Here is a 17,624-nt window from a genome sequence, read left to right as displayed (position 1 = left end):
ATGCCCCGTACACACGGTCGGACTTTGTTCGGACATTCCGACAACAAAATCCTAGGATTTTTTCTGACGGATGTTGGCTCAAACTTGTTTTGCCTACACACAGTCGCACAAAGTTGTCGGAATTTCCGATCGACAACCACGCGGTCACGTACACCACGTACGACGAGACTAGAAAAGGCCAGTTCAGAACCAAGCGCGGCACCCTTTGGGCTCCTTTTGCTAATCTCGTGTTAGTAAAAGTTTGGTGAGAGACGATTCGCGCTTTTTCAGACTCGTGGCTTTCAGATAGTTTTCTGCCGTTCAGTTTGTGCTTGTGGGTTTGTATCTGCTCTTCAGTGCGTGCAGTCAGTTCGTATCAGAGTTTTCTGTGTGATCTTGCCTGCTCGTTGCTGTTTTTCAGGTCGCTCTTCACAGGCCTTGCTGTTCTTCAGTGCGTTCTGTTACTTCGTTCTGAGCAGCCGACCGTTTTCTAGCCATGTTTCGTATGCGTACTCCTCGTAGAGTTCGTGCTGTGCGGGGGCTTGGTGTTGGGGTCCTGACCTTGACACAAGTCCAGTCCATGAACAGGGTGGGGAGGAGTTCATGGACCAAGAATTGGTTGCTTCAGCGTGACCAGTTCTGTCATATGCCTTTGCTCTGTGAGATCCGTGAGAATAATCCTGGTGATTTCAGGAACTTTCTCAGGATGACGGACCCCGTATTTCACCGTTTGTTGGCTTCGCTGTCCTCTTATATCAGTAGTCAGGATACCTGCATGAGGCAAGCCATCACTCCGGAGCAGAGGTTGGTCGCTACCTTGCGGTATTTGGCCACAGGGAGAAGCCTGCAGGACCTCAAGTTCTCGACAGGCATCTCCCCCCAGGCTCTTCTTTGTGGACATTTACTGCTTGTGTTTGTTTTAGCTGACCCTGACAGAAATGTGTGGAGTGCAGAAAATGTCGTGATTGTGTAACCTTATACAAAGCACTGTTGGCTGTTATTTACTAAATGCAAAGACACTTTTCACTACAAGTGCACTTGCAACTGCACTGAAACTGCACTTGTAGTGCAAAGTGGATTTGCCCTTAGGAAATTACCCCCATTTTCTCATAAAACAACAATTACATCACCCCAAAAGTGTTGTAGCGTTGAGACAATAATCCACACATTCTTGATGAGCAATCTTTTTTAATACCTGCACAATCACATGTGCATTTACCAAAGGTTTTTCTGACAAACCAACATGTTTGTTGTATAACAATTTTTGTGGTGTCATTATCCAAAATCAAAATGTGCATTTTATAGAAAACAGGCCTGTGTAAAACCCACAAGAAAGACACAAATCTTGATCTTACAAAGTTCACATTTGGTAGAACTTGAAGGCAATATCAGACATGAGTATTTAGGAACTGTGTTTGATATAGCGTTCAGATGGGGGGAAATCACCCCTGGAAAAGCCAAATTTGGAAGATGCACACAAATTTCACAATGTCAACATGTGCGACCTGCCATCACGGGGGATCAAGGGACGTGTTTTGGGGGAGAAAGCCCTTCCTCACAGCTACTTTATAATTGAGGAAGGGGTTGCACCCCCAAAACGCGTCCATTGATCTCCCGTGATGGCAGATAGCACATGTTGACACATTGTGTGCATCCTCCAAATTTGGCTTTGGAAAACATCACAAAAACATTTCGCACATTGTAGCAGACAAAAGAAGAAAGTGATTTGGAGGGGTTTTAAACTCGCCCCAAAACATCAATGATGTTTTTATATTTTGGAATAACATCATTGATATTTTGCTTGATGTTTTCCAATTGTAAATTACACACCATGATCTCCCCGATCACGATCTGGGCACTTTCTGATGTGAAAGGATCTTCATCCACAACCTCACGATCACCTAAAAAGAGAGGAAACCCAAAATAAATTAGGTCTAAAAAAAATGCCGCCATCCATCTCTTATCTGAGCCTGTGGTCGCAGACACTCACCTGTTGTGGTGACTATTTCCACCACGTCTTCTTCCTCCTGCTCATCTTGTGTTGGGTGGATTTCCCCTTCTTCCAGAGGGGGGGGGGGGCTCTGGTCTCCTCGGATGAGGGGTGTCCTCCGAGTCTTTTCTCCCCTATGTAAAACAAAAATGGTATAATTAGCACACAGATATTTGATGGCAGAACTAGAAATAGGAAACATTGCTTGGAAGTGGGGTACAATTGTCTATTTTAGCAGAGTTCCAAGATGTAGCTTTTTTAGTGTCCTTTGTCAACCTGCAATACTTTACCTGTTTTGTACAAGCTTCACAGATGGAGACCCCCCTATAGGATACACTGGAGCACCTGTGTGCCCCCCCCTAATAAAAATGGTGTTCTTGTGTCCCACACTAGTGCTCCAGTGTCCAGATGTGAAAAAAGCTGCTCAGTGTCCTCTCCTTACACACAATCTAGTTTGCATTTCATTCTATTAACAAAGCCATCTACACAAACAAATTCTTTGAAGACAAGTATAGGGCCTCAAAATGGTGGCCAAATGCATATGGCCTAAACAATGGTATTTTATAGTCCGAAATAAAAATGTGTGATCCGAACGAATAATGTGCCCATGAACATGAAAGTTGCCATTTTAAACTGTACAACAGTTCCTAAAAGCACATGGAGCAGCACGAACGTAATAAACACAAAAAGAATAGGAACACAGCACAACTACTTACTTTTTTGCAGCACTCTCCGGATCTTTCTGTACTGCTCATGTTCTCGTAATTTCAGGTCCGACCACCGCTTCCTGAGCTGATCTTTCGATCGTCGTACCCTGAATTTCCGGTGCAGACTTCTGACCACTTTCGCCATGATCTTGGCCTTTCGGACATTGGGGTTGGGGTAAGGCCCATACTTTCCATCATAGTCGGCCTTCTTCAGGATGTCCACCATCTCCAACATCTCCCCAAAGGACATATTTGAGTCCTTTAATCTCCTTCTGGATCGGGACGTTTCTGGCTCCGGCCTTTCCTCCCCCTCCTCCTCCTGGTTGCTGTACTTAGCACGATCCTGCTGTGTCTCCGCCATGTGCTCTTCCTCCACTGCACCGAACGAAAAGGGGCGGGGAAAAGAATAGAAAGAACGTCAGGGGCGGGCGGAGTTATACGCATGCGCAGTGTGTATAAATCGTAACGCGCGCGTCTTACGTACGATCTGTGAGCGGAGGAAGGAACGTCGGAGACGCCGATCGTGCTAACGAAGGTAGGATCTAAACTTGGGCCTATACTGCTTCGAAATGGAAGCCTATATTGTAACAAGATTAGGGGAGTTTGGCCTGACATTAGGGTTTGTCTTGTGTTGTGTCTTGCAGAGAAAATGGATGGGTTCAACGACCACAATTTCCTGCCCCTGTTCATAGACAAGTACAGGGAGCTGCCCTGTCTGTGGCAAGTGAGACACCTCCACTATAACCGCAAACAAAAGAGGCAGGCAGCGCTGGAGAAACTGCTGGAGTTGGTGAAGCCGGTGGTCCCCACAGCAACCATCCCTTATTTAAAAGCTAAAATTGGTGCCCTGAGGAGCACTTATCTTAGGGAGCGCAAGAAGGTCACAGATTCCCAGAGATCCGGAGCTGCAGCAGATGACGTTTATGTCCCCAGGCTGTGGTACTATGAGAGACTGCGATTTCTGTCAGACCACACTGAAGTCAGGGAATCCCTCTCCACTCTTCCTTCCACTCTTCCTTCCACCCCAGCTGAGGCTTCCGATGTCCAACCTGGGACTTCCAGCCAGGAAGAAGTGGAGGAGCCCAGCTGGAGTCAGGTATAGCATTCTTCTACAGATTTCTGGGCAATAAATAAATGATGTTTACTAGATGTTATTATTGATCATTAATTGCTGATTAAAAAAAGTGTTTTACATATCAATAGACAGTAGTGGGCACCCAAAATTGGGACAAGAATGCAAAATGCTGGGCTCAGAAGGATAGTCTGTTATATTTGTTAACATTGAATTTGCAGCAGTCAGGAGGTGAAAATTGTGTGTGATTGATGTAAAAAAAACTAAAACTATGTCCCTTTTTCATACACAGGAAGACCTCAGCCAGGAGGAGGCTGTGGAATGTGGCAGTCGGGAGGAGGCGGGGATTATTAGTGTCAGCCAGGAGGAGGCGGGGATTAGTGGCAGCCAGGAGGAGGCGGGGCTAAGTGTCAGCCAAGAGAAGCCTGGGACCAGTCGCAGCCTGACTGAGTCTCAGGTTCCTCCCCTCCGCCTTCCATACAAAAGGGCCAGGAAGGCCACTCCCAGTCCTGTGCAGGATTCAGCATACAGGCTGATCCAGGAGCCTTCTCCAGTCCTGAAGAGGCCTTTGCCTGCATGGCTGCCACCAAATTGCAGGGCATGCAGGAGGGCCAACGCAAGATCTATGAGGACCTGATTTATAAAGTCCTACGTAAGGGGGAGAGTGGGGAACTGACACACAAGACGGATGTCATTGAGATGGACAATCCTCCTCCTACTCCACCACCACAGCCAAAGGCTGGAAGGAAGCATGGAAAGAAGACCAAAGAGTGATGGCCCTGGGTTCAGTCTGGTCTGACAAAAGCTGCAGTCTCTTGTATGACCACAGCCTGGGGACACAGATGTCATCTGCTGCTTTCCGGATCTCTGTGACTTCTGGACCAGACTGCCCTCCCTTAGATATGGACTCCTCAGGCCACCAATTTTGCTTTTAAATAATTGATGTCTGCCCTGGGGGTCCAAGGCTTCACCCACTTCTGCAGTTTCTCCAGCGTTGCCTCCCTCTTTGTTTATAGTTGTGACCCCTTAATAAAATTTTTAAGGTAAATTCTACTCTCCTGTGTGTGTTTTCATCCAAAAAGGACCGTTTGTTGGTGACGATTCAGGTACATTTCTAAAGTACAATGTTAAATTAACAAGGGACAACAACACCAAACAATCTCCTACAGATTAAATAGAACAACATATCAATGGTGTTGTGGGAACTTGTCACAAAAAACACACAAACATTTTCGGGAGTACAAATCAAAATCACCAAAAAAAAAAATTAAAAAAGAGAAACACAAAAAAAGATTCTACATTAAAGTAAAAAAAAAAAAAAAAAATTATATTGTCAGATGTGAGAAATCAAAATATATTGAGGGAATCCCGATAAATAGTAACAAAAGAAGTTTGTGAGAAGTGTGTGTGAATATGAGCATCAAAACTACTTAATTCTTGTCACATTATAAAGAAGGAGAGTGCGCTGTATTAAACCATTTTGAACATTGCAGCATGACGAAAGTGCTGTATCCATTGCGAACGCTAAGTTTACCAGAACGAGCTGTCCCGTGTCGGAATTTCTTCTGAGCATGCGTGGCACTTTGTGCGTCGGAACAGGCCACACACGGTCGGAATTGACGCGATCGGATTTTGTTGTCGGAAAATTTTATCTCCTGCTGTCCAACTTTGTATGTCGGAAAATCCGATGGAAAATGTCCGATGGCGCCCACACACGGTCGGAATTTCCGACAACACGCTCCGATCGGACATTGTCCATCGGAAAATCCGACCGTGTGTACGGGGCATTACTGGCTGGGTCAACAGGTGAAAATAAAGGAAAGAGGTTAAAAAAGAAAATTAAAGCAGCCACCACACCTAAGAATTGGTAAACTCAGTTTAACCGCTTGCCGATTGACGATGGCAGAATGGTACTCCTGCGCGAATTGCCGTAGCTGCATGGCGGGCGCTTTAAGAAGTTTAGGGCGCCCGCGGCGTGATGTAGGAGCTCGTGTGCGTGGGTGGTGGCCCCGATGGCCGCCGGCCACTAGCAATTGCTCCTGAGATGGAGAGAACAGAGATCTGTCAATGTAAACAGACAGATCTCCGTTTTGTCAGGGGCGGGGAGAGCGATCTGTTCCTAATGCTTAGGAACAATGATCGCTCTCCTCTCCCAGGCAGTCCCATCCCCCACAGTTAGAATCACTCCTTAGGTAACACAATTAACCCCTTGATCGCCCCCTAGTGTTAACCCCTTCCCTGCCAGTGACATTTATACAGTAGTCAGTGGATATTTATAGCTCTGGTCGCTGTATAAATGTCAGTGGTCCCAAAATAGTATCAAAAGTGTGGAATCTGTCCACCGCAATGTCACAGTCCCGATTAAAAATCGTAGATCGCCTCCATTTCTAGTTTAAAAAAAAAATAATAATAATAAAAATGCCATAAATCTATCCCCTATTTTGTAGATGCTATAACTTTTGCACAAACCAATCAATAGACGCTTATTGTTATTTATTTAACCAAAAATATGTAGAAGAATACGTATCAGCCTAAACTGAGGGAGAAATTCGTTTTTTTATATATTTTTGGGGGATATTTATTATAGCAAAAAGTAAGCTTTTTTTTTTTTTCAAAATAGTCCATCTTTTTTTTTTTATAGAGCAAAAAATAAAAAATGCAGAGGTGATCAAATACCACCAAAAGAAAGCTCTATTTGTGGGAAAAAAAGGAAGTCAATTTTGTTTGGGTACAGCATCGCACGACCGCACAATTGTCAGTTGAAGAGACACAGCGCCGTATCGCAAAGAATGGCCCGGTCAGGAAGGTGGTAAATTCTTCAGGGGCTGAAGTGGTTAATAAATGTTTGTTTTTGGGATTAATACCACTTTGAGCACTAGAGGTGTGTTACAGTTTCTATGTTTCACTCTCCATTGGCCTACATAAAAATATCTTTGATATTCCTAATGGTAGCCAAGGAAAATGAAAGAATTGACTTTAACCATAGCCCAGATGCTTTATAAAAAGTGTACCAGAAGTAGGTCTTCTGTCTATTGCAGGCAATAAGATTTTGTTTTTAGCTGAACACAAAATCTATTGTGTACCTCCACAACAATCACTTGCCTCTTGTGTGATTTTTACATTTGGTGCATGGCCAGTGAAATCATTTAACTTGGATGGCAAGAGACCTTTTACATGCAGAAAGGTCACCTTTACAAATCTTTCTCTTGGAGTTGGTTATTCCAGGCAGAAACAAATCTACAAGAAAGGTTTATTTTTTTCCGTAATTTAAAAACGTAACTTTGATTGTGATCTGGTGCACATAGTGTTGTGCTTCCATCCCTATTTAACAAGTACACAACACAATATATTTGCCCATGGAACTTTATATGAGGCATACCACTGACAAACAAATGATTTATACAAGTAAATATTAATTTGTTAATACAAACAAATCTCTTTACAGACATAAAAAAATAGTTAAAATAATGAAGCTGATTTATTATATTCATCATATATCAGTATAAAATATACATCATGATAGTATTAATGCATATATTCCATTCTAGATGTTTCCACATGACTAAATTAAAAAAAAAAAAAAATTGCATCCAATATCTCAACGCATTTTGTGATTTTCAATTCACTTCCTTAGGAGTATATGTGTCGCATACCTGGTCTGAGGCTGATTTGATGAGAGGGCTTCCCTTGCAGCTAAGTGCCAAGCACAGGGAGCGCTAGACTCAAAGAAGCACAGAGGTCGTTTAGGTAGATATACTGGAAGCTGCTTGCAGCACAGCCAAACTGGAGAGCTATCAGCTGGTCTGTCAGAACAGATGGCAGGACCTCCGTTGCCCATAGATATGTAGCCAAACCAGGGCAGTGACCACAGGTAAGCTGGCACTGGAGCAAGAAACAGGATCAGGCTGGCAGGATCGGACTAAAGAAGCATAGTCAGGATGGTAGCCAAAGTCATACACAGGAAGGCAAGCCAGGGAGTAGGCAGATGCGTGGCCAAGAACAGAGCCAAGGTCATTCACAGGGATCCAGTGGAGCAAGCAGAAGAGTAGTCAAGAGCAAGCCAGGGTCCTGCACTTTAGAGCAAGAGAAGCAGAGTCCTTAGAGCAAACCAGGGTCAAGCCAGTACATCAGTACGCACGTTTATGTGCATGCACGCATTTCTGTGCAAACAGGCACGGCACATGTAAAGTATTGGCAACTATGCCAGGGTTTTTCTTTAGCACATGCACCTTTTTATTCTGCTGTCTCCTTTTCAGCACATGCTAATGTTTGTTCTAAATAGCACCCTGACAAGATGTTATTATAAGTATTTACAGAATAAGACATCAAATATAAAACATTTAACAAAACTGATAATATCACATAACAAATATATCTTAGAAGGGGGGAATGAAACTGTCTGCCCTGGGAGCTGTGAGAAGATAACCCACAAGCCTCAAATGTGTAAACAGAGAGCAGATCCAGCACAGAATTTAAAGTCAATATAGCCCATGATACCAAGTCTAAAAGAAATCTATAAGAAAATATGTAGTGTAAATCATTTTGTAAATAAATACTGTATATTGAAAATGGTGATAGAAAAAACAGACACAGTTTCTGTAATTTAGTTTTATCCCTTTTCACTGAAAGAGGGGAATGTCAATATAATATGTACCGTATTATAATATGTACTATGTACCTTATATACCTGTGCCAAATAATATACAAATACAAAGCTGCTGTGTTCAACACCAACAGTGCTCAAATAATCTTCCTCTAAATACATAACACTTATTTGTAATGCACTCTATTACCATAATCTCATATATTAAAATGCAATACTCACAAAGTGTTATGATAATTTACCATACACTGTACAATTCAGTAGAGTGCAATACAAAGTGCCACTGACATAAAGTACAGCTCTATAAAGTGCTTCTTATAATAAAGTGTGCACTGTGGTTCAAACAAAACTTTAATATATGAGATTATAGTGATATAGTGCATCATAAAAAAGCGCTGTGTATTTAATGGAAAAACAATATTGTTGTGGGGTCACCAGTATGGTATTTGTAAATTGAAATCATATCCCCTCTCAAGCGTCTCTTCTCCAGAGAGAATAAGTTCGGTGCTCGCAACCTTTCTTCATAACTAAGATCCTCCAGACCCTTTATTAGCTTTGTTGCCCTTCTTTTACTCACTCCATTTCCAGTACATCCTTCCTGAGGACTGGTGCCCAGAACTGGACAGCATACTCCAGGTGCGGCCGGACCAGAGTCTTGTAGAGTGGGAGAATATCGCTTTATCCCTGGAGTTAATCCCTTTTTTTATGCATGCCAATATTCTGTTTGCTTTTTTAGCAGCCGCTTGGCATTGCATGCCATTGCTGAGCATATCATCTACTAGGACCCCTAGTCCTCTTTCATCCTAGTTTCCCCCAGAGGTTCTCCCCCCTGTGTGTAGAATGCATTAGAGCTGCACAATTAATCGTTAAGAAAATCGTGATCTCCATTCAACCCCCCGACGATCTCTGTTGCAGAGTTTGCCGATTCTTTCATATAACAAGTGGAGAGACTTATCTGCTTACTCAGCTGTCAAAAGAAAACATCCGGGCAGTCTGCTACATTTTTAATATGAAACATTGTAATTAACTCATCCTTCTTAGATCAAAGGGATACACTTCTGTTTGTAAAGAAAAAATCTGGGCAGTCTGCCAAGTTTTCAACAAGTGTAAATGCAGGAAATTTAACCACTTATAGTCTAAATCTTTTTCTGACACTTCTTTCTTAAGTTAAAATCAATATTTTTTGATAGAAAATTACTTGGAACCCCCAAACATTATATATATTTTAGCAGAGACCCTAGGGAATAAAATTGCAATTGCTGCAATATTTTATGTCACACTGTATTTGCCCAGCAGTCTTTCAAACGCAATTTTTTGGGAAAAAATACACTACAATGAATAAAAAAAAAACGAAAACGCAGCGAGAATCGTGATCTATCTTCTAAGCAAAAAAATTGTGATTCTCATTTTAGCCAGAATCGTGCAGCTCTAGATTGCATTCATATGTTTGCCACCCAAATGCATTATTTTACATTTTTCTACATTGAACCTCATTTGCCATGTATTTGCCCACCCCATTAATTTGTTCAGATCTTCTTGCAAGGTTTCCACATCCTGCAGAGAAGTTATTGCCCTGCTTAGCTTAGTATCATCCGCAAATATAGAGATTGAACTGTTTATCCCATCCTCCAGCTCCAGAACCCTGGGGGACCCCACTACCCACCCCTGACCATTCTGAGTACTCCCCATTTATCACCACCCTGTGAACTTGTCCTTGTAGCCAGTTTTCAATCCATTTACTCACCCTATGGTCCATGCTAACGGACCTTATTTTGTACAGTAAACGTTTATGGGAAACTGTGTCAAATGCTTTTGCAAAATCCAGATTTACCACATCTATGGGCCTTCCTTTATCTAGATGGCAACTCACCTCCTCATAGAAGGTTAATAGATTGGTTTGGCAAGAACGATTCTTCATGAATCCGTGCAGATTACTGCTAATGATACCATTTTCATTACTAAAATCTTGCATATAGTCCCTTATCATCCCCTCCAAGAGCTTGCATACTATTGATGTTGGGCTAACTGGTCTGTAATTCCCAGGGATGTATTTTGGGCCCTTTTTAAATATTGGTGCTACATTGGCTTTTCTCCAATCCGCTGGTACCATTCCAGTCAGTAGACTGTCAGTAAAAATTAGGATGGTCTGGCAACTTATTAATGTTTAGTTTCCCAAGTCTAATTCTAATTCTGTCCTCTGTTAGCCAATATAATATGGTTACAAAGCAATGTCTATAAAATCAGTTTGACCTAGATTTGGTATATGTTGAAATGTATAGTATCTGTATATGTGAGGAGTTCATGTAGAAAAACTCAGTCTTGATGTTGTATTATAGATTCTTGCAAAGTCCAAAGGGCTGGATTGGAAAAGCTTGGTGAAGTTAGGAGATCTCCAGAACAGACTTGATGCTAGCTTGGAAGATATGCAGGCTTTGGTCGAGGAAGCTATTCATCCTGAACCATACACAAGAGAAGAAATTTGCCAATCTTTAGGAATAAGTTTACAGGAGCTCCGTAGTACCATTTTAAGCCAAAATACTCAGGATGGTAAGTCAGACACAGAACCTAACTTATTACTAGGTTGATTCATGAATCTTGATAGTATGCAATGCAAAAATGATGGTGGGTTTAGTCATATTCTGTACTTTTTTTTTTATTGTGGTTTTATAAAACAAAATGGCATTTCATATAGGAAAAAATTCTAAACAATTTTATGTTAAGTATTTATTTTAGAAAAAAATCAGTAAAATGAAATTTAGACTCCTGTGCATAAAGTCTTTTCCCACAAGAGGGAGAAATGTTGTCTTCTCACAGAATAACTTCACCGTGATTGTTCTGCACAGCTCTGCTGATTGCTAATATCTTTTTTTTTTCTTTACTTTTCTGCTTTTGCTTTATTTTACCATTTCTGCTTTTTCCCCCCTAAGACCCCTTGCACACTGAGGCAGTTTTCAGGCATTTTAGCACTAGAAATAGCACCTGTAAAGCTCCTGAATACTGCCTCACATGCCACCCGAATGTGAAAGCCCGAGTGCTTTCACAGTGGGACGGTGCATTTGTGGGACATTAGAAAAAGTCCTGCAAGCAGCATCTATGGGCGGTTTGGGAGCTCTTTATACAGCGCTCCCAAAACACCCCTGCCCATTGCAATGAATGGGCAGATCTTCCGAAGCACCTGAAAAATGCTTCAGAAGCTCCGCAACACGAGCGTTTTTTAACTCCTTCATTCGGGTTAAAGGAGCCCCGCTAGTGACTGAAAAGCGCCGTTTAAACAGCGGTAAAGTGCAGCTAAAACGAGCAGCACTTTACCGCTAACGCTCGGGTGGCCTCAGTGTGAAAGGGGTCCAATTAAAACCCCCTTTTACTTTTTTGTGTTCTTTTATTTCTACTTTGTCTATTTCTTATATTCTACTTTGCAGTACCCACCCAAACATATATGAGGTAATCCAAGCAAATAAAGCCAATCCACAGTATTGATATGCGTTGAATTAAAGCGGGGGTCCACCTATCTATGCTTTTTTTTTTTTTTGAGTTCATTCACAAACTTTTCTTCTCAGCATTACATACTTACATATTGTGTGTAATATGTCCGCCTGTGTCAGATTTCGTTGGAAAGAATAACTTATATTATTCACTGCAGGCGGTTTCCATCTTCATTGTGGGCATTTGAAGCCCACAAGCATTTATTTCCTGGATGTGGTGAATGCTGTGCTCCCAGCATTCACTGCTCGTTCCCGCACATGCTCAGTGGCATCCTGGGAAGCCTGAGACTAGCTCCCAGGAGTCTGGGAGAGGCTAGAAACACGCCTACTCCCACGGGAGGAGAACCAGGAAGTGCAAAGAAGAATAGAAAAATAAAAGGTAATTACGGCGATTTAAATTTTTTTAAACGGCATGTCAGCATCTAGGCAAGGAAGAGAATACATACAGATATTGTTCAAAATTTGGGTGGAACTCCGCTTTAAGGCAGCCTATTCAATTGACCCAGCAAAAAGGGTGGATGTAGGAAAAACAATATTTTGTTTAACGACCTGGTCATTGGAACGGAACCTGGTCGTTAAGTGAGGAGTACCTGTATGTTGAATCATTAAACGTATTCTGTTGTTCACTGTTAGTAATCCAGAAGTTTGTATTTGTTATTCGATTTAGCTTAAACAAGGAGGCAATTGTATATGTTGCCAGTAGCATTTTTCTTTCTTCATTACCCTTTACTAACCAGAGAGAGAAATAACATCTGAAGCTGGATTCTGGCTGTCATGAGAAGAACCTCAATTTTTCTTTTCATTTTATTAAAAACCTGTATTACGGCACTGCTGACCTTTACTTTGCTCCACAAAGATTAGTACAGATGTTGTATCGGTCATGAAACCATCTAAGATAAGGAACCATCCAAAGTATGTGAACATTCACTTGATAATTCAGTTCTGCAAAGTGTCTCACCAATTACATTGAAAATTACATGGTGACTCAATCCTGAGTATGTTCATTGTAGTCCCTAGCAGAAATAAAGTGGTTATAAAGGCAAAATTCCCTGCATTAAGGTAAAAAAAAGTCACATTACTTTTTTCTCCCCTCCCCAAACACTTACCTGACACCACTCGATATCCAGCTCTGTCCCTGCTGGCAGCCCCACACTTCTCTTGTATTCACAGGCCATTGGCTCCTGCTGCTGTCAGTCAAATCCCATGAAGAGGGAGCGGGGGTGTGTGGCTGAACCGCACTCTGTGTGTGTCTATAAACGCACACAACCCAGCCTGGGAGCGTGCCTCCAGTAGTTCCCCCATAGCCCAAGGCTTGCTATGAGAGTGCTCGGAAGACAAAGCAGCGGACAGCGCTGGTAGGGGACCACCAAAAAAGAGGAAAGGGACCACTCTGTGCAGAGCAGGTAAATATAGCATCTTTTTAATTTTGAATTAAAAAAATGTGACTTTAATATCTCTTTAAACTTGTAATAAATATTAATAATAATTTGTATTCTTATACAAATTCATCCTGCTGGCTCATACTTTGTCACATACTATGGACGGGTGGGTGTACATTGACTTGTGTTCTTTTACACCCTCCTACCCCCAGGTCCGATTCCTGCTAAACAAAAAAAAACAGACTCTATCCTCTTCCATTTAGGTGGAATAGATTAGCAGTAGCCGGGTGTAAACGGACAGTGGAGTCCATTTACTCCCGGCTACCCATAGAGCAGAGTAGGCTCTGCTCGTGCCCACGCTTCAGATATGGAGCTCAGCAGGGGATCAGCTTACAGATCTCCTGCTGATCACAACAGACTCTGCCCCATGTGAAAGGGGCCTTAAAGGGGTTGTAAAGGTTTTTTTTTTTTTTTTTGAAACAAGCATGTTATACTTACTTCTTCTGTGCAGGAGTTTTGCACAGAGCGGCCCCGATCCTGCTCTTCTGGGGTCCCCCATGGAAAGCTGCTTTACATGGGGGCACTCGTGCGGGCACACTCCCAAGTCCTGCTGCGTCCATTGACACAGACAGCAGGACTCGGTCCCGCCCCCCTGTGTCACTAGATTTGATTGACAGAATTGTAAGCCAATAGCTATCAATCTATCCAATGAGGACCCAAGACAGCGGCTGGAGCTGCTGTTCTCGCCCCCATCGCTGGAAAGATTGGGTTCAGGCAAGTACAATTGGGGCTCTTGGGGGGCTGCTGCACTACAGAAGGTTTTTCACCTTAAAGCGGAGTTCCACACAAAAATGGAACTTCCGCTTTTCGGAACCCTCCCCCCCTCCGGTGTCACATTTGGCACCTTTCAGGGGGGAGGGGGGTGCAGATACCTGTCTAAGACAGGTATTTGCACCCACTTCCGGCATAGACTCCCATGGGAGTCTATGCCTCTTCCTGTCCCTCCGCGCTGTCTCCTGGGAAACACACAGCTCCCAGGAGATAGCGGGGACCAGTTACGATGCGCAGCGCGACTCGCGCATGCGCAGTAGGGAACCGGGAAGTGAAGCCGCAACGCTTCACTTCCTGATTCCCTCACCTAGGATGGCGGCGGCAGCTGCCCAGAACCGAGTGGGTTCTCGGCGTCGCCTGCCGACATCGCTGGACCCTGGGACAGGTAAGTGGCCATTTATTAAAAGTCAGCAGCTGCAGTATTTGTAGCTGCTGGCTTTTAATATTTTTTTTTTTTTGGCGGTTTAGGTGGACTCCCTCTTTAATGCATAGAATGCATTAAGGTGAAAAGCCTTGAGGGTTTACAACCCCTTTTAAACTTTTTTTTGCACAATATATTTTGAGACTATTTTCCTTATACAGTATGTTTTTTCGTATGTATATACTATATGTGTGTCTATATATACAATGGAATAATAGAACAGCTGTTTCGTGCATCCCTGCTCTTGTGAACTTGAGAAAGAATGGGGATGCCCAAAACAGTTGCTCTATTGTTCCAGTGTGGATTTAAGAAAATAAAAAAAGTACAGAGGTGCCTGTGCCACATTCTTTCTGTTTGACTTAAACAGTATGTATCAGCTGTGGATGGGAGTCACTGAAGGTTTGTATGTATGTGTATGTATATAGTCATGCGAAAAAGTAAGTTCAAGCAAGTTTAGGTCTTTATTCAAACAGTGCCTACAGGTAAAGGTGATATACTTTACAAAATGACACATACAATTGTTATTCCCATAATCTAACTTAAGAAAATGCAGGATTGTAGCATGAATAAAGAAAATATATCCCTTCAGTTATCTTACCTTTATATCCAAGTTAGCATGAGCTCTAGAATTGCTCTAGACTGGGTGACAATGATTAGGACCTCCTTAGAGTGTATTCTGGTGGTATCTGTCTTAATCAAACCTCAGATATCCATGATCTGGTATTATCTTTGCTATTGATGAGGGTGGTGACATATTGCCAAGTTCAAAAAGTGTCGGTTCACACCAACGCAATGCGGGAACCAGCATGATTCCAGTGCCGGTTCCCGCATCGCATAGAACTCGCAGGCAGTTCACACTGCCCTGTGCGAACTGCTGCGGGTGTCAATAGAAAGTTAATGACACCCCGAGATCAGTTTGCATATCGCAGTGCGAACTGTGAATTTGGACAGGAATCGGATCGCATGATTGTGAACACCCATGCGATCCAATTCTAGTGCGGACAAAAAAAAGGGTCCTGCACGACTTTGGTCCGAATGCGATGTGAATTCAGCCATACAATCTGTATGGCTGAATTTGCATCGCACAGACGTTGCATGTGATCTGCACAGCAGTGCGGTGCAAATCACATGCATTATCTGACATCACGCTGGTGTGAACCGGCACTTAGAAAGATGGTGGTGGATGTCGTCAGCCTGGCAAGGAATTTAAGAAGATGAACAATTTTTTTGAAATCATTCATTTCACTTGTTAGAAAATAATCTACCAGTGGCTTAGATGTTAAAGGGCTACTAATTTGCCCAGGACTGGCCAGCCAAGCAAGTTGAGCCCAAGAGCTGACCTGTATCTAGATCATACACACTAAAGTATACGGTATTCTGAACAAGCAGAAAAAGTTCAAAGTTCACAACACAGGCTTAATGTCTTCTTATATGAGAACAGAATCTTGACAGGCTGTCAGCCCTCTCGGGTATATTTCACTACTAAAGCATTTGCACCACTTCTATGATGGTATTTTCCTATTAAAGGTCATTCTCCAGATTAAAAAAATCCCTGCCCACCAGTGTCAGTAGCTTTACTGAAGTATGTGACAGATTCAGGTAATTCTTAATACAAAGTGGCGCTATGGCTGCACCCATTTCTAAATAATTAGATAACGAAGAACATACTGTAAATCGCAAAACTGGAGATAATTTTAACCAATTCTAAGTAGGTGTAGAGAGACGGGCAGCGTGCCTTTCTCTGTATGTTGTGTAGCAGGGTGGCATGTTTGCCACTGCTAACTCCTCCCCTCCCCACCTGTCATTGGTTGTCAAGGACACTGTGGGGGCTTCACAGCCAACAGGCTCCCACCAACCTGTGATGCTGACAGTGGGTGGGGCCTGCAGGGGAATCTTAGACACTGGTTCCCTATCAGGTTTGTTCTCTCCTTTTGATTGATAACAAGCAGTAGGTAGATTCTACAGCCAATGGCAGGCCGGCTATTATCTATGGATCCTCCCACTGTCTGACAATCACTAAATGACACAATGAAAATAATGATCAATGTTCAAATAATGAAGGTGCAGGTCGGAAGGTTTATAATGCCTTTAATGTTTTGTATAATAAATTGGAATTTTATGAAATATAGAGTCATTTATATATTAGATCACTGTTTTGGTGAGTCCATGTCCTCTCCAGCGCCGCTACTGGTGTAAGATGTACTGTGCCTTGAAATAAGGTATTTATACCCCTTGAAATTTTCCACATTTTGTCATGTTGCAACCAAAAACTTAAATGTATTTTATTGGGATTTTATGTGATAGACCAACACAAAGTGGCACATAATCGTGAAGTGGAAGTAAAATTACTATTATTATTATTTTTACAAATAAGTATCTGAAAAGTGTGGTGTGCATTTGTATTCAGCCCCCCGAGTCAACACTTTGCAGAACCACCTTTCGCTGCAATTACAGCTGCAAGACTTTTGGGTATGTCTCTACCAGCTTTGCACATTTTGAGAGTGACATTTTTACCCATTCTTCTTTGCAAAATAGCTCAAGCTCTGTCATATTGGATGGAGAGCATCTGTGAACAGCAATTTGTAAGTCTTGCCACAGATTCTCAATTGGATTTAGGTCTGGACTTTGACTGGGCCATGTTAACACATGAATATGCTTTGACCTTAACCATTCCATTATAGCTCTGGCTGTATTTTTAGGGTCGTTGTCCAAAATGAAGGTGAACCTCCGCCCCAGTCTCAAGTCTTTTGCAGACTCTAACAGGTTTTCTTCTAAGATTGTCCTGTATTTGGTTCCATCCATGTTACCATCAACCTCTGACCAGCTTTCCTGTCCCTGCTGATGAAAAGCATCCCCACTACATGATGCTGCCACCACCATGTTTCACGGTGGGGATGGTGTATTCAGGGTGATGTGCAGTGCTAGTTTTCTGCCACACATAGCATTCTGCTTTTAGGCCAAAAAGTTCAAATTTGGTCTCATCTGACCAGAGCATTTTCTTCTACATGTTTTCTGTGTCCCCACATGCAAACTGCAAACGGGACGTCTTATGGCTTTCTTTCAGCAATGGCTTTCTTCTTGCCACTCTTCAATAAACATCAGATTTGTGGAGTGCACAACTAATAGTTGTCCTGTGGACAGATTCTCCCACCTGAGCTGT

The 17,624-nt window shown here is 42.5% G+C and overlaps 1 protein-coding gene across 1 annotated transcript in view; it reads left to right on the top strand.

Annotated features, from left to right (window-relative positions):
- GALK2 (galactokinase 2) overlaps positions 1–17,624 on the top strand; it is a 311,651-nt gene that overhangs the window by 216,908 nt on the left and 77,119 nt on the right. The window contains exon 8 of the mRNA XM_073618652.1: positions 10,688–10,898. Coding sequence (XP_073474753.1) covers positions 10,688–10,898 — 211 coding nt within the window. The remainder of the gene's footprint in view (positions 1–10,687; positions 10,899–17,624) is intronic.

This window comes from Aquarana catesbeiana, linkage group LG03 (assembly GCF_042186555.1).
Source record: "Aquarana catesbeiana isolate 2022-GZ linkage group LG03, ASM4218655v1, whole genome shotgun sequence".
NCBI classification, from domain to species: domain Eukaryota; kingdom Metazoa; phylum Chordata; class Amphibia; order Anura; family Ranidae; genus Aquarana; species Aquarana catesbeiana.
Note: the sequence above shows the minus strand (reverse complement) of the source record. Positions and strands in the feature narration are given on the sequence as shown.